This window comes from Protopterus annectens, chromosome 4.part1, assembly GCF_019279795.1.
Source record: "Protopterus annectens isolate FY-2018-M chromosome 4.part1, PAN1.0, whole genome shotgun sequence".
Classification (NCBI taxonomy): Eukaryota; Metazoa; Chordata; order Ceratodontiformes; family Protopteridae; genus Protopterus; species Protopterus annectens.
Window position 1 is genome coordinate 633,572,966 of NC_056734.1, and position 16,457 is coordinate 633,589,422.

The 16,457-nt window shown below is 35.4% G+C and overlaps 1 protein-coding gene across 1 annotated transcript in view; it reads left to right on the forward strand.

Annotated features, from left to right (window-relative positions):
• Positions 1-16,457, forward strand: part of LOC122801261 (fibronectin-like) — a 363,509-nt gene that overhangs the window by 328,442 nt on the left and 18,610 nt on the right. Inside the window, exon 19 of the mRNA XM_044070812.1 lies at positions 14,054-14,311. Coding sequence (XP_043926747.1) covers positions 14,054-14,311 — 258 coding nt within the window. The remainder of the gene's footprint in view (positions 1-14,053; positions 14,312-16,457) is intronic.

Here is a 16,457-nt window from a genome sequence, read left to right on the forward strand (position 1 = left end):
ATAGTCAGGTAATGGGACATTTGAATGGCTGCAGGGGGACTCTGGTACCATATTTTGGTTGTCTGTTCAGTTTGCATTTGAAAGTTGGTATCCCACAATTCCATTGGAGTGGATGGGGGTTACTCAATTATGTATGCAAATTTTATGTTAATTAGCGTACAGATTTCTACCTATTTTTCATGGGTCTAGTCCAGATTTTTGAGGTTTCCAGGTTGAGAGGTATGAAAAAGTTGCTTCCAAGAAAACAAAGGTGAGGACCCAACAATGGAGAAGCACCCTCCTCAGCCGCAACAGACAAATAATACAACCTGACAAATCCTCTAAGGGCTTCTTTGAGAAAAACTTAGCAAGCACAGCCAAGGAAACTACAAGGCCTTTTACAGCTACATACATAGCCTAAAAGGTGGGACCCAAACATGTGCTGAACTAATGACCAATGGTATCACACACTGACCCCACAGAGATAGCAAACCTGCTAGTGGATAGGGTTGGTGAAAATTTCACTCCCTTATCCCTTCCAAACTTATCACAAACCTTCCCCCAAATTTCCCAGCCACCCTACATGTCTGAAGAGCAGGTCATCAAAGCCTTGTCCAAGGCAAAAAACACAGCCTCTAAGGAACCAGACAGCATCCCGGGCTATCTTCTAAACAAGCTAAAACATGAACTAGCATCACCATTAAGTACCCTTTTCAATCATAGTCTAACCATAGGCTTTGTTCCTGAGGAATGGAAAACAGCAGCAGTTATTCCCCTCCACAAAGGTGGCCTAGCAGTAGAGCGGGGGGGAATTACAGACCCATAAGCCTGACCAGCCTTGTCTGTAAAGCTATGGAACATATAATTATGGAATACATAAATAAAGAGATAGGTGACCTACAAACCCTGGATCCTACCCAATTTGGTTTCATCAAGGGCAAATGTGACCAGACATGAGGGCAAATCTATGCACACAGCATACCTTGACTTGGCAAAGGCTTTTGACACAATCCCACACTCAGGCATTACAGATAAACTTAGCAAACTGAATGTAAATCCCTTTGTTGTAAGATAGGTTGCCAACTGGCTCACAAGCCAGACACACACTATCAAAGTTGGTGACTACACATCAACCAGCAGACCTGTCACCAGTGGGGTACCATAGGGGTCAGTGCTGGGCCCCCTGCTGTTTGGTATATACTTCTCAGCAGTTCAGGTCAAAACTAAGAGGTTGTGGCTGACCAAGTTTGTGGCTGAATGCAAACTGGGTGTAATTACTGAATCCCCAAATTATGTCAGTATACTCCAGGAGGGTCTTACATAGAGCAATGACTGGTGTGTTAGTCATGGTCTCAAACGGAATGCAAATAAATATATAATTATTCCCTTCAGCATGAATAATGCTACTTCACACTGTCAAATCAGCAACAATATCCTAGCTACCCACAAAGTGATAAAGGATCTGGGATCACAAGTTGGCTGCAAACTTAACTTTAACCACCATGTGTCTACTGTAGTAAGGAAGGCTTTCTGCATAGCACACTTGATTAGTAAAGGCATTGCCTCGAGAGCAAAAGAGGTTATAACCCCTCTATACTCTGCACTAATCCAACCCATAATTGAGTATAATGCCCCGTATAAAGATATACAATATTTAAATAACTTAGGTTATGAAATGTTATCATCTGCTTCTTTTAACAAAAAGATGATATGAACTACATTACTTTGGAGAAAATCCACTGTGATAGCTAAGGTCATGGAGTCCATTAATGATCCCAAATGAATGTATACATTTGTAATAATTAAATATAACAGCAAACTCTATACACTAGTTAATTTTTACTGGATCCCTGGAATAGGTGCAAGAGTGGCTAAAGATCACTTAAACTTACTACAAAGTCATTGGAAAAGTAGTTTAATTTTTGCATGGGATTTTAACTGCATAGCTAGCATAAAAGATACATGTGAACATAAAGCTAAAATACTGGCATCAGCTAAAGCACTGAATAGATGGAATAGTAATAATAATTTAATTGATATACTGGTAAAAGTAGAAGATAAGTCATTGTTCTTCATTCATTATTCTTATAAGCATGGAACACAAACTAGAATATAGATTTACTTAAAGTGAATTATTTTAATACTATTCACTGTCTTTTATCTGATCATAATGCACTAAGTATTAATATAGTAATGGATATAAGGAATTTCAGATTAGTTATAGAATCCCAGTACATATAATAAAATTAAAAAAGTTTAAGAGTTACCTTAAGGAACAAATTGAGATTTTTTATCTTTGAATGATAATGGTCAGGTTATTAAAGTCATAATATGGTTCTCATTAAAATGAATATTGTAGATAGAATGGGAAGATGGATGTGTAATAAAATGAAAGACTGGAATAAAAAGAAGAAACTAGAAGAAACTAGATAATAATGAAGTCATTAAAAATTAATCACAAAATATCAAGCAGTTTCAATGCATAAAGAAACAGCTTTAAAAAAAATAAAATTGCATAGTTATGTGATGACTTCACATAATCTATATATATATATTAGCTAATAGTAGTAAGATGTTTGGCAAAAAGGCACAAATCAATAATATCCAAAATCCTCACACTAATCAGCTTCCTTCAGATGTAGAGGAAATGCTTAATATTTTTTTTTAAAAATCCACAACGATCTTAATAAAGATAAAAATAATAACCCCAATGACTACAAAATTGACAATTATTTAAATAAAAATGTTACTAATAAACTTAATGACCAACAAATATCTGTGTTAAATAACCTGTTATCCTGATAAAAATTAAAGAAACTTTAAAAAAGGTAAAAATGGTAAATCTCCAAGGTTAGATGGTTTAAATATGGCATTATCTAGTCTGTTTTCACTAAATATTTTAGAATTACTGACATTTTCAGGATAACTCAGAGTAACAATATAAATCTTCCCACATGAAATTTTTCTCCAATCTCACCTATACTCAAACAAGAACACGATACCAAATAAACGTTCTTGTAACTACAGAACCAGCAACAACTAAAGAATGCTTACTTCCTCTGTGTCTTGAGACACAAACTCCCTTAAAATAGCAGTTCCAATGAAGGAAATATTTTAAATAAACTCAGCAAAGGTCCACAAACAACCAGATAGTTTAATTGAACAAGTGCAACAAAATAATCCAACGGTTAATCCAACAGTTAAGCGCTTTCACTTGCTCAACCGCAAGCTTCATCAGAACTCTAAAGAAAGGACCTTATAGCATTTAAATAAACTTTTTGGCACCAAAAGCGCTCAATAAAAAATTATGCTTTTTAAAGTCATATTACATTATGATAAAACAACATGCATCTACTACATATATGCAACCATAAAAATGCCTAAAATTACTAAAATAAACACTAAACATATCTCCAATTACCACATAATAAATGTGAAGTATACAAACTAAACATTCTAAAATACTACTACTATTTATAATGTAATAATATACATTGTAATCATAAATGACTAATAAATGAACTTGCAACCAACTAGTTACATCAACAACTTCGGCTGACCACTACTCATATAAAATATGCTCGTATATGTATAAACTTATATATACGAGCTGTTCCTATATGTATAGAACCAAATTACAATAATAGAATAATAGGTAAAATAAGAATATGTATAAAAATAGGACTTGTCTGTCACAGATATACCTAACAAAACTTTAAATAGACCTTCATATAACAAGAATACTATGATGTTACATTCATTCTATGGCTAACAAAGGTTTGATAGAAATAACATCGTTGAGTCCTGGTGGTGTAGAAGAGTCAGAGAAAATTTGCCACCAATATTCTTTATATGACAACAATCTTTTGTAATCCCCCCCCCCCCCCCGGGATCAAATTGAGCACTATCTACTATTGCAAAATTGAAATAATGCCTGTCACCACACTTCTTGATATGTCTGTACAATGCATTTTTCTCATCTTTAGTTTTAAAACTATATAAATGCGCTTGTTAAATTTCCTTTCAGGTTTTCCTATGTAGAATCCAGAGCAGACCATACATTTTGCCAGATATATAATCATTTTAGTGTTACAATTTCCCTGTTTGAATCTAATTCTTGTTCTGCTTATGTTCTCTAACACTATACTATTTTCCTGAAAGATTGTATTACATTGTTTACAATTTCCACAAACAGTGGAACAAGAAAACAGAACAAGAATTAGATTCAAACAGGGAAATTGTAACACTAAAATGATTATATATCTGGCAAAATGTGTGGTCTGCTCTGGATTCTACATAGGAAAACCTGAAAGGAAATTTAACAAGCACATTTATGCGCATTTATATAGTATTAAAACTAAAGATGAGAAAAATGCATTGTACAGGCATATCAAGAAGTGTGGTGACAGGCATTATTTCAATTTTGCAATAGTAGATAGTGTTCAATTTGATCCCGGGGGGGGGGGGGATTACAAAAGATTGTTGTCATATAAAGAATATTGGTGGCAAATTTTCTCTGACTCTTACACACCACCAGGACTCAACGATGTTATTTCTATCAAACCTTTGTTAGCCATAGAATGAATGTAACATCATAGTATTCTTGTTATATCAGGGTCTATTTAAAGTTTTTTAGGTATATCTGTGACAGACAAGTCCTATTTTTATATATATTCTTATTTTACCTATTATTCTATTATTGTAATTTGGTTATATACATATAGGAACAGCTCATATATATATATATATGTTTATACATATACAAGCAGATTTTATATGAGTAGTGGTCAGCCGAAGTTGTTCATGTAACTAGTTGGTTGCAAGTTAATTTATTAGTCATTTATGATTACAGTGTATATTATTACATTATAAATAATAGTAGTAGTATTTTAGAATGTTTAGTTTGTATACTTCACATTTATTATGTGGTAATTGGAGATATGTTTGGTGTTTATTTTAGTCATTTTAGGCATTTTTATAGTTGCATATATGTGGTAGATGCATGTTGTTTTATCATAATGTAATATGTGTTTAAAAAGTATTTTTTTTTTATTGAGCGCTTTTGGCACCAAAAAGTTCATTTAAATGCTATAAGGTCCTTTTTTTAGAGTTCTGATGAAGCTTGCCGTTGAGCAAGTGAAAGCGCTTAACTGTTGGATTAACCGTTGGATTATCTTGTTGCACTTGTTCAATTAAACTATCTGGTTGTTTGCCGACCTTTGCTGAGTTTATTTCAAATATTTCCTTGGTTGGAACTGCTATTTTAAGGGCGTTTGCATCTCAAGACACAGAGGAAGTAAGCGTTCTTTAGTTGTTGCTGGTTCTATACTCAAACAAGGAAATGGTAATAATTTAGTCTCCTCATATAGAAATATTTCACTATTAAATGTAGATTATAAAATATTTACTTCCATTTTCACCACAAGATTAAAAGATATAGTAGATAAATTAATTAATAAAGATCAAGCAGGAGTTATAGCCAATAGATTACTGTACTAGAATATAAAAAGGGTAGTAACGATCTTAGATTTAGTGATAAGAATGACCAAGAAATTGGCCCTAATTAGTTTAGATATCAAGAGATCTTTTGATTCTGTAGATTGGAACTACTTGTTTAAAACTTTAAAATCTTTTTGTATTTCCAGAACAGTTTATTGGAATGTTAAAAAACCTGCATAGAGACTCCAAAGTATATTTTAAAATTGAATCTTACATTTCTCAATAATTCACTTTAAACAAAGGCACAAAGCAAGGGTATCCCTTGTCCCCTTTACTATTTGCATTAGTTATTGAAGCCTTAGCTAATGATATAAGAATGAAAAAAGTGCTGGATTCTCAATTAATAAACATTGTCAGTCTAAAATACGTTTTTCAAATGATATTTTACTAAATAAAATTATTTAAATTATTTGATTGAAGAAATAGATAAGGAAATTGAAAGTTTCATGCAGTATCACTGCTGAAATTTAGGAATAATAAAACTGAAACTTTAGTATTAAATCAATTATTAGATAGTAAGTTTAAAGATAAATATAAATATAATTGAGAAGGAAAAGAACTAAAATATTTAGGAATAGCAATCTATCAAGATGTCATTAAGGTTGTTAATAATAATTTTGAAAAGTAATTGAAAAAGTGTTACTTATTAAAAAAATGGGATGATTTTTTTTTTTGTTTTTTATACGATTGGGTATAGGTTATTACTTATTAAAATGATTTTACACACACACATGCACACACACACACACACACACACACACACACACACACACACACATATATATATATATATATATATACACATATATATGATTTACTATCACAATGCAGAATGAAGGTGTGGTGAACATGGGAATGCCAAATGTTAGATGGCCAATTTCCATTTTGCCAACCTTCAATTCTGCGAGTCTGCTGTTCAGCAAATGCCACTGTGCATTCATTCATATGTGGATGATGCTTCATATTGAGATTGCGGGACAGTGTGGATCAGATTTACCCTTTTCCAACTGTAGTAGTATGATCTCGGAGTTGGAATATATAAGTCCCAGGGGGTGTGGGGGTGCAGCCCCCACAGAAGAGGTGCACAAAAACATTACTGTCAGCGCTGTGCAGTATGCATCTGGTCCGTACATACTGCTGCAAAGTGGATAGTGAACTCTAGAAGTCGAATTCGACTTTGCCTCAGTTAGGTTGCCAATGTTGTTGTTGTCTTTCGGCTTTTCCCGGTTAGGGGTCACCACAGCAGAACTCCAGTCCGCTAATGATTGGCAGTAGATTTTGATGAACGCCAAGGTGCCAGCTCAGTTTTCAACTTTCAACGAAGGCATGCCCATTTACGCATGTCTTTCGAATGCCCACCCAACTGTGGGGAGGATATGCAGACTCCACACAGAAGGCACTCCCCGTACTCCAGCCGAGAGTCGAACAGGAGAACCTCTTGCTGTGAGGCAACAATGCTACCACTGCACCACCGCGGAATATAGGTTGCCAATATTCCATCCGCCAATATTCCAACCTAATTAATATTCTGAACATCGAACATGTAAACCACATTTTTGAATGGTTTATGTTCTGATGTTTGAAGTTTTAATAGCAAACATATATATATGTATGTATGTGTATGTATATATGTATATATATATATATATATATATATATATATATATATATATATATATATGTGTGTGTGTGTGTGTGTATATATATATGTATATATATGTATATATATATATATATATATATATATATATATTGCATTCAGTATCATTAAAACCTGATAAAAAACTTTTAAAGATAATGGAAAAAAACATTAACTTCATTCTTATGGTATCCTAAAAAGCCAAGAATCAGGCATATTCCAGATTATGGGAGTATGGTAGTATTAGCTTCCCAGATATAGAATCTTATTCTGTTGCTGCAAGTTTTATCTCTATTATACTCTGCACAAACTCAACCTACACTAGTCAATGGAAAACCATCCTGGAGCAGATTATACTAAATTCTTATAAGTTTATTAAAGATGATAAACTAGAAATCTATAATAATCCTTTCATCTGGTTAACAAAATTTACCTTAGAAGGAAATTAATTTCAACCTTTAGACTCTGCATATATGAAATAAATTCTTAAAACAGTTAAGAAATATGTTTTTAAAACTCAGTTAATATCAAAATGGAATTTTTGGGCTTTCCTATTGAACATACCTCTAGATTTAAGGAAACTCAGAACCATGTTAAAATGAATTTACCAAAAAGGAATTGATTAGTATTATGGTCTGATAGCTTTGAAAAAGGAAAAGCTAAGTCCCCACAGTATTTACTGGAGGTATATAAATTGGATGAATCTGTTAACCAGTTAATATTATCCATCAGTAAGCAATTAAATGAATTTGTGGTTAATATGAGTGAACAGTAACAGAATACTATTCCCCCATTATATGAATATGTGAATACTGTTATTGAAAGTAGATTGACCTACAAAGGAAGCTTGTCCAAGCTATATAAGTTAATTATAAATAACAATAATTTTGATGCAGAATTCTGGAACTTTTTAGATAGCAGTAGACTGAGTGACTCAATAGATGGAAAGAATAAAACATTGTTATTTAAATCAGTTAGTCACACGTCTTCAAGTTTTTATGTGGAAATATATACACATAATTTTTGTTACTCCCTATAAAATCTCTAAGTTTAGTAAAATGACTTGTAAAAGTTGATTGGGTACACATGTTTATGGACTGCGAAAAATTAAATGAATAATGGGAAGAGATAAGTATGTTTTTAAGGGGATATGGTCTGATAATTGTTGTTTAGCTAGATCAGTAATACTAATGAATGTTTCCCTTCCTGTATCTGTAAAATCCAAAGAGCAAAAAATGTTCTGGGCTCTCTTGGCAGTTGCTAGAAAAGTTATTGCAAAAAATTGGAAATCAGACTCAGTTACTATGCTTAAAGAATTTTAAAAACTGAAAAAGAAGTGATCCGAATAAGATCTATAAATCATAGTAAGACTTTTAGTGGTTGAGATAACCATGAAATGTTGCTAGCAAAATACCAAGATTCTCAATGTGTTAATTGTATAAGATTACCTTGATGATTCAATGTATTTCTATCATTGTATATCAATATGTGAAGTTGAATTTCTTCCTTTTTTATGTATATATTGTAAATATGTTAAATTAATAAAAATTTCTTAAAAAAGGTAATGCTACTCAATGCTGGAAGTCTATATCTCAAAATGCACTCACTCGGTGCACTCCTTAAAATGGAGAACATCGATATCTGTGCAGTGACTGAGACCTGGTTCAAGGGTCTAGAGAGCACCCCTGCATTACCAGGCTATAACTCATACCACACTTTTCAGCCATCTAACCTGGGCCAAAACACCCAAAGGTGGAGGTGTGTCCATATTCATTAAGGATATCCACACCTCCAAGCTAGTTACACAGCATAATGCATCCAAGGTAATCCAAGTGCAACAAACTCTGGGCAAAACTGCAATCCAAATTGTAGTTTGCTACAGATCCCCCACCATGCCCCAGGATTCCCATTCCTCTTGTCTTGATATACTGGAAAATATTAGGGTTCAACCAAACACCCTAACAATGGGTGATTTCAACTACCCCACTATTAACTGGGAAAACTACTCATGTACCAACTCCTTCACTCAAAGCTTTCTGGAATTCATAAATTCCAGTGCCCTGGATCAACTTATCCACACCCCCACCATGGGCAACAGTATCCTAAACCTAGTCATCACCAACATGAGTGACCAGTGTTCCATACCTGAAGTCAACTCCTTATTGGTCAGATCCAACCATAAGCTAATCACCCTAGATATCTGCATCCCGCCCCCACCCACCATTAAGGAAAACATGGTAAAAAATGTCTCCATAGCCAACTTCATGCTTCTTAAGACAGAAGTGGTGAATTTCATGACACCCATTCAGATCAGTTACGACTGCTGAATCCTACACAAATGCACTCTATAAGCGCTTACACGAGTGCATGGATCGTGCTATCCCAAACAGAACCAAGATGCTATCTTCCAAAAAAAGGAAGCCAATCTGGTGGTCCCCTGCCATAAACAAACTCTACAACAGAAGGAAGAAACTGTTGCAAAAGAGAGTAAAATCCCATGAGTGGAGGAGCTCCCTGGTCAGCCTCAGTAAGAAGCTGAGATCCCTTATACGATCCTCCAAAGCTAGCTACGAAAACAAAATTTCCACTGATTCTAAGGGCAACCACAAAGCATTCTATAACTATGTCAAGAATCTCAATGACAACACCCAGATCTGCTCTGAGTTACAGCACAACAGCATGAAAATTACAGAACTAATTGATATTACCAATATCCTGGCAGATAGGTTCAGTACTAACTTTACCCCCCTATCACCCCCTAAAGGGCCCATATCTATACAGGAAGAATGCAGAGTCCCTGTAATCACATCTATGCAGGTAAAAGCTGCACTCTCTAAAACCAAAAACACAGCATCCATGGGACCGGACAACATCCCAGGCTGCGTTTTACATGAACTTCAGAATGAACTGGCTCCCCACCTAAGCACCATTTTCAATCATAGTCTCACATCAGGCCTTGTGCCCACTGAATGGCGCACAGCAACAGTTATCCCACTCCACAAAGGGGGAGCCACTACTGATCGTGGGAACTATCGCCCTATTAGCCTGACGAGCCTGGTCTACAAGGCCATGGAACGTATCATCATGGAACTCATAAACAAAGACATTGGTAACCTCCAAACTCTGGACCACACACAGTTCGGGTTTGCGAAAGGCAGATCATGCCTTCTGAACCTGATCAACTTCTCTGAGGTAGTCACCAAAGCCGTAGACAAGATTAATGTGGTTCACACAGCCTATCTTGACCTCGCCAAGGCTTTCAACACCATCCCCCATTCTGGAATTATAGCTAACCTCACTAAACTAGGTATAAATCCCTACGTCAAAAGATGGGTTGCCAACTGGCTCACTGACAGAACCCACACTATAAACGTTGCAGACTCCAAATCTGACTTCAAACCAGTGACAGGTGGAGTACCACAGGGTTCAGTTCTGGGATCTCTCCTGTTTGGTATCTACTTCTCTGAAGTACAGGCTAACACAGAAGGACTCTGGCTAATGAAGTTCACAGATGACTGCAAACTAGGAACCATAGTTGAGTCCCCAAATGATGTGGGCATCCTACAGAACGGCCTCACTGAGACAGATGCCTGGTGTCAGAGGCATGGCCTCAAGCTCAATGCCAAAAAGTGCATTGTCATCCCCTTTGGTAAAAACTCTGTACACATGAACTACCACATAAATGGCAGTCTACTTAATGCCGAATGTGTGATAAGAGACCTTAGGACCCAGGTGGGCAGTAGTCTCTCCTTTGATAATCACATCGCCACAGTAGTCAGGAAATCCTTCTATGTGGCACACCTCATCACAAAAGGGTTCTTATTCAGGAAAGAAACAGGTCATTGTTCCCCTCTACTTGGCACTCATTAGACCCATTATAGAGTACAATGCCCCTTTTGGAATGCACCTCACAAGACATCTGCAACAGCTGGGAAGGCCACAGAAGTACCTCACAAAGAGGATTACTGGCCTCAAACAGATGGCCTACATTGACCATCTCAAAAAACTCCAGCTTTAATCTATAGCATATCACCTACTCTGAGGAGATCTCTGCCTAACATATAAAGCTATGTCAAACCCAGAGCTGTTGGACATGCTACACCTAAAGAAATCCCAGTCCCTCCAAGCTACACGCTCTAGGGATCTAAACCTTGTCACCACAATAAACAGGACATGCTTGAGGGATGGATTCCTGTCCCAGAGACTTCCTATACTCTGGAACAAGCTACCCATCTCTGTCAAGCAAAGTTCCTCATTAGCACTCTTCAAGAAAAATCTTGATGAGTGGATGGGATATAGGAAATACACCCCGGGGATCACTTCTGTGGCTCTGCTCGACAGGAGCACAGGAAATTAACTTTCTTGGGTGGCATAAGCCAGGGAACCTTGTTGGCTAGGCTTACTTAGGCCCTTGGGCCGATAGCCTAGTAGCTACCTATGAACGTATGAATATCTGACAGCGATTTATTTGTACTCGGCATGAAGGGTGCTAAACAAAGTGTTAAATGATGTTATGAACTTTCAGTCTACCCTGTCTAAACCTCATTAGCATAGCTGCAATTTTTTTTTTAATTCTTAGTTCACAACCATTTAAGTAAATACATTAAACTCATTTGCTGGAGTTTCTCTTGTGAATAACCCAAAACTGGAAGTATCATCCATAAGTGAAAGAAAATCATCAGTGTGCGAATATCAAATAAATAAATAGGAAAATGTTTCCATTAATTATCTTGTAGAAGAGATTCTCTTATCTGTCCTGTGTAATACAGATCTCGGAACTGTTTGTGCAACTTTCAGAAAGTCAGTTTATTTTCAAAAGCAAAAAAGCTAAGGATTTCCTGTAGAAGGTATTTGCTAGCTCCTAAAAAATCTGCGTTTGTATTTCCAACCTTCTTCATATCAAATGTCTCAAGCTATAGCTATTACACTAAACAAATTAGCAGTTAATTTGCTTAAATTCCTGTCAGGCTTTCATTCTTTTGGAGAAGACTATTCTGAGTTTACTTAGTATCCAGGGTAGAGATTCACCATCTTGTATTCTGTACATGAAGGGGATAATAAATATCCTAAAGTGGAAGCAGAATGCAAAAGAGGCTTTACACCAGAGTGCACTACAGTTACCAAGAAAGGGCACACACCCTGGTTTCATGACAGTATGGTTCACAGATGATCAAGTCAGTTATATTTCAGTGATCGGTAGCTTCCTGCAGTATCACTCAGGTTTACTTTCTTCACTTTAATGGTGGAATATTAGCAGATGTTTTTCAGTGCCTTAAACTTTTTTATAACATTTGGCAGCAGCTCACCACATATCAACATCCTCTCACACATTGCTGGTTTGCTGTACTAATGTCAAAGTACTTCAGTGTTTCTCTTTCTAAATTCAGTGGTCTTGCCTCCTTGGAAACTGGTACAGTTTTTATGGTTATTGCTCAATAACATTTTTCACTAGTATTACAGGCCAGATATTTCAACAGACTTATTAAGTACAGCATGAATTGGTCCCAGCAAGTAATTAGCTGATATCACTCACGCGAACTACATATCCATGAGGTGTACTTGTTTGTGTTCCCTGAAGCCATTTTGAATATATCTAAAGCCATCTTCCAGCCTTATTGACTCAGTGAGTTGCTTGAGGTAGAGAAACAACATATTGGAGGCATAAGAAACTCTATCTTCACCCATAGTCAGACTAATTCGGTTTGAAAGATCCTTCAAATTTTATAGACCTCTTTCTCCACTAATAAACACATCAGCAGCTCAAGAATAAACATGAAAGACCAATGAGTTTAATACCAGCTGCAGGTGGCACCATCTAACCCTATCAAATATATTTTCTGAGTCAAGGCTCATGGTCCGCAGCAAAGGCACCTCTTCTGAGCCTGTTAATTTAGGTGAACTGCTTTATTCATATTATTGTTGTGCCTTACACTAATCTCCATGAATGAACTCTGGAGAGACTGAAGCTAAACTGTTGCCCATTACTACCACAAAATATCTGTACTCTGAATTTGGGACACTGAAGCAATTTATAAATTTAAATGTCTGCATGCTAATGTCCAGATCCAATTTGTTAAAGCATTCATTACAGTGGGTCTCTCTCAAGCCATCTCATCCTAAGACACCTAATGACAAAATCCAATATAACAAATAATGTTCTACTGGTCATTCTGTCTACTATATTTTCTTGTCAATCATCACCCCTTTCATCTTTAAGGTCCATAATTGTTTTAGGAACTGTTACCATGCCTCAGATCTTAGCTGACTTTTTCCTTTCCAGGCTGAATATTTAATTACATGTCCTATTAACTTAAATTTGATACAGTTGCATGGAATAGCCTACGGAATATCTGAGGTTATGTTTTTTTCCTTTACTCTTAGCATCTAGTCTTTTGCATATTTTTAACATATGCCAGATTCCTACTATATAACTGATTAACAATGCATATTAATGGAACTGAGTAACTGATTTTGGTATCTTGTGGTTTTATTATTGAATATAGAACAAAATATATTAAAAGAAAATCTCACAGTCACAAAGTCATAATATTCAATAACTTAAAACGGCATTGCAAACAAATCATCTAATCCATTTTGCGATAATTTCTTGAATAATTTTCATTTGATTTTTTACATGTTTTAAAAGAAAGATCTTTTTCACTAATTCTGCTTCACAAGTGAACAGGCTCATTTTATTACAAGTGCACAGAGCACTTACAGTGCTAATATAATGAACAATGTTATTAAATTAGTAATATGTATTCTACAGGACTGTTTTCTCCCATTATTTGTTTTTGATGCTCACTGGAAATTTATGAAATAGAGAAACAAACTATTTCAATTTCTGAAACACTTTTAAGTAAGTATTGTTGCTGTGAGATAACATTTATATAATTTGTATTCACCAATATGAACTTCTTGTTTTTAATTTTTCAGAACCAGATGTAGTTCAGAGCCTTACTGCTAGTAATATTGCAACAACATCTGTATTTTTAACTTGGAGCCATCCTACTGGAAGTGCTAACTCATACAAAATACAAGTTGAAGGACTACCATTAATGGATCATACCGTATTTACCGAATTCACAATTATTTCCAGCCTTACTGCAGGGAGCCACTATACTTTCAAAGTGTTTGCAATTGCAGCTGATAATACAACACAGGGAAACTCTATACAAATATCCATATTCACAAGTAAGTGCATATGTAACATACTTTAAACACTTTTTCGGGTGTAAAATCTATATGAAATAAATGTATTTTTGTAGTGAGCTGATAGAATGTATATAAAATACCTTCAATTTGAAAATGCCAAGTATTTTAACAATAGAGTACCCAGTCACCAACTCTAGCGTGATTATGTTAGCTAAGATTTGTTCATCTGTGTGTGTGTGTGTGTGTGTGTGTGTGTGTGTGTGTGTGTGTGTGTGTGTGTGTGTGTGTGTGTGTGTGTTCTATGTACTTTCTTGCATCAGTTGTGGTAGGAGCTTACTAACCACTTTTTATGTCAAATATAAAAATGCATTGATATATTTCACCTCTTGGTGCCAAACACATCTTTTGATTAGTAGAAACAATCTGGAGGAAGGACTTCCAAATAAAATGCAAAAATAATGTGCCAATTCACATGCATCAGAAATGTAGTATTACAGACCACAATTTATAAACTATATGATTCTCAGAGATGGGGAAAGGGGATTAGACTGAGGCATCCTAGTGAAGAACAGAGCCAGAACGGCAAACAGGTAAAAGCATAGACTGATATTGACATTTTTCCCTAAATGGTACTCTCCTGCAGATACCTCCAGAGGATAGGCCAAGAGAAATGAAACAGAAAGCAGGTCAAATATACTTTTTGGACATTAGCACTGAATACTAAATTAAAGAGACAAATAAGAACACAATTGCCAAAAGTATGTTTCAAGGAAGTCAGCTGCACTTGTTAGGAGGGGAGAGTAGGGTATGAAAAAAAGGCACACAGTGCTAATTAACAGTAATAAATAAATACAGGGGACCTATGATAAAAACAAATAGGATGTGTAAATAATATGAATCTGCTAACATATAAAAGAAAAACTAATCAACAGAAATAAGACAGTGACAGCAAAAAAGAGAGAGGTTAGGGAGATAGTAAACATAAATCAGTTACTTCCATATTGGCTGGATTATGACTGAAGTAGAAAACAAAACTGAACAGAACCTAGGAAAATACTTTAAATGATGTTAGACTCCAGCTCCAAAAAGATGACAGGCTCTATTAGTGTACACATGGAAGGTAAAAAAGGAGCAATAAAGCATCAAAAGTCAGATGAGGAAAAACAAAGAAAACTGATAGAGAGGAGGCAGAGCTATATAAGAAAAAAGAAGGACAAAACAACACTTAAAACGAAAGAAATGATCTGAAGACAGGTGAAAGAATCAACGATTGGGGGTCAGGATAGAAGATTAAGTAAAGCAAAGACAGTAGAAGCGAAAAAGGAGCAACATTATACCAGATATAATAAAAGAGGGTTAAATAGACAGTGTAAATGGAAGATAAGAAGTAGATATACACAGGGAGAAGAAAAGAAAGAGGCACCTAAGTGGAATAAAAATCTGCTGAGTCAGCAGAGACACCAAAGCATGGAATTGCACTGTCATCTTTATGAAAGTATGTAGGGTTAAGGATGAAGCCATGCAATTCAGAGAAAGAACTCTGAAAAGGGAATCAGTATATGTCAATCTGTACATAGCTATAGCAGGAAGTATAAGGAGGAAGAAAAATTAAGGGAAGAAGGAGAAGAGGCATACCAAAGAACAGATTTAGGGACTTTTAGTTATTTATTTATTTTATTTTGCATTTGTTGACCGGGTATGTCAGATTGAGCTAAAGAGCCCTTTTTCAGCAGAAGCCCAGGGAGAAAAGCTCAATACATTAGACAGTTATACATTTTAAAATCAATTAATAACAATAAGATAAAGCATAGTTTACACAAAATGATAAAATATTTTCAAAAATGTATTCAATGAGAATAAGAAGTATGCTTTTAGGACATTACTTAGTGTAAGAGAGTTTCATATTAAAGCATCTACAAGAACATTTTTAGGAAATGAACAAGGGACTTTTTTAATAAAATGCTCAAAAAAAGAGAAGAGGAGAGGAAGGGAGAAGAGAAAGGATGAGCAGAGAAAGAATATGAAGAGAAGATGAAAAAGAGTATAAAATGGGGGAACTAAAGGTTACAATTAATTCTTGGACTGTAAATTGTCTACTAAACAGAAATAAGAGAGATAAACTCATAGGAAGATTAGGAAGAACTAATGCACAGGTGTCGACAATAGCAGAAATACACTTCACAAA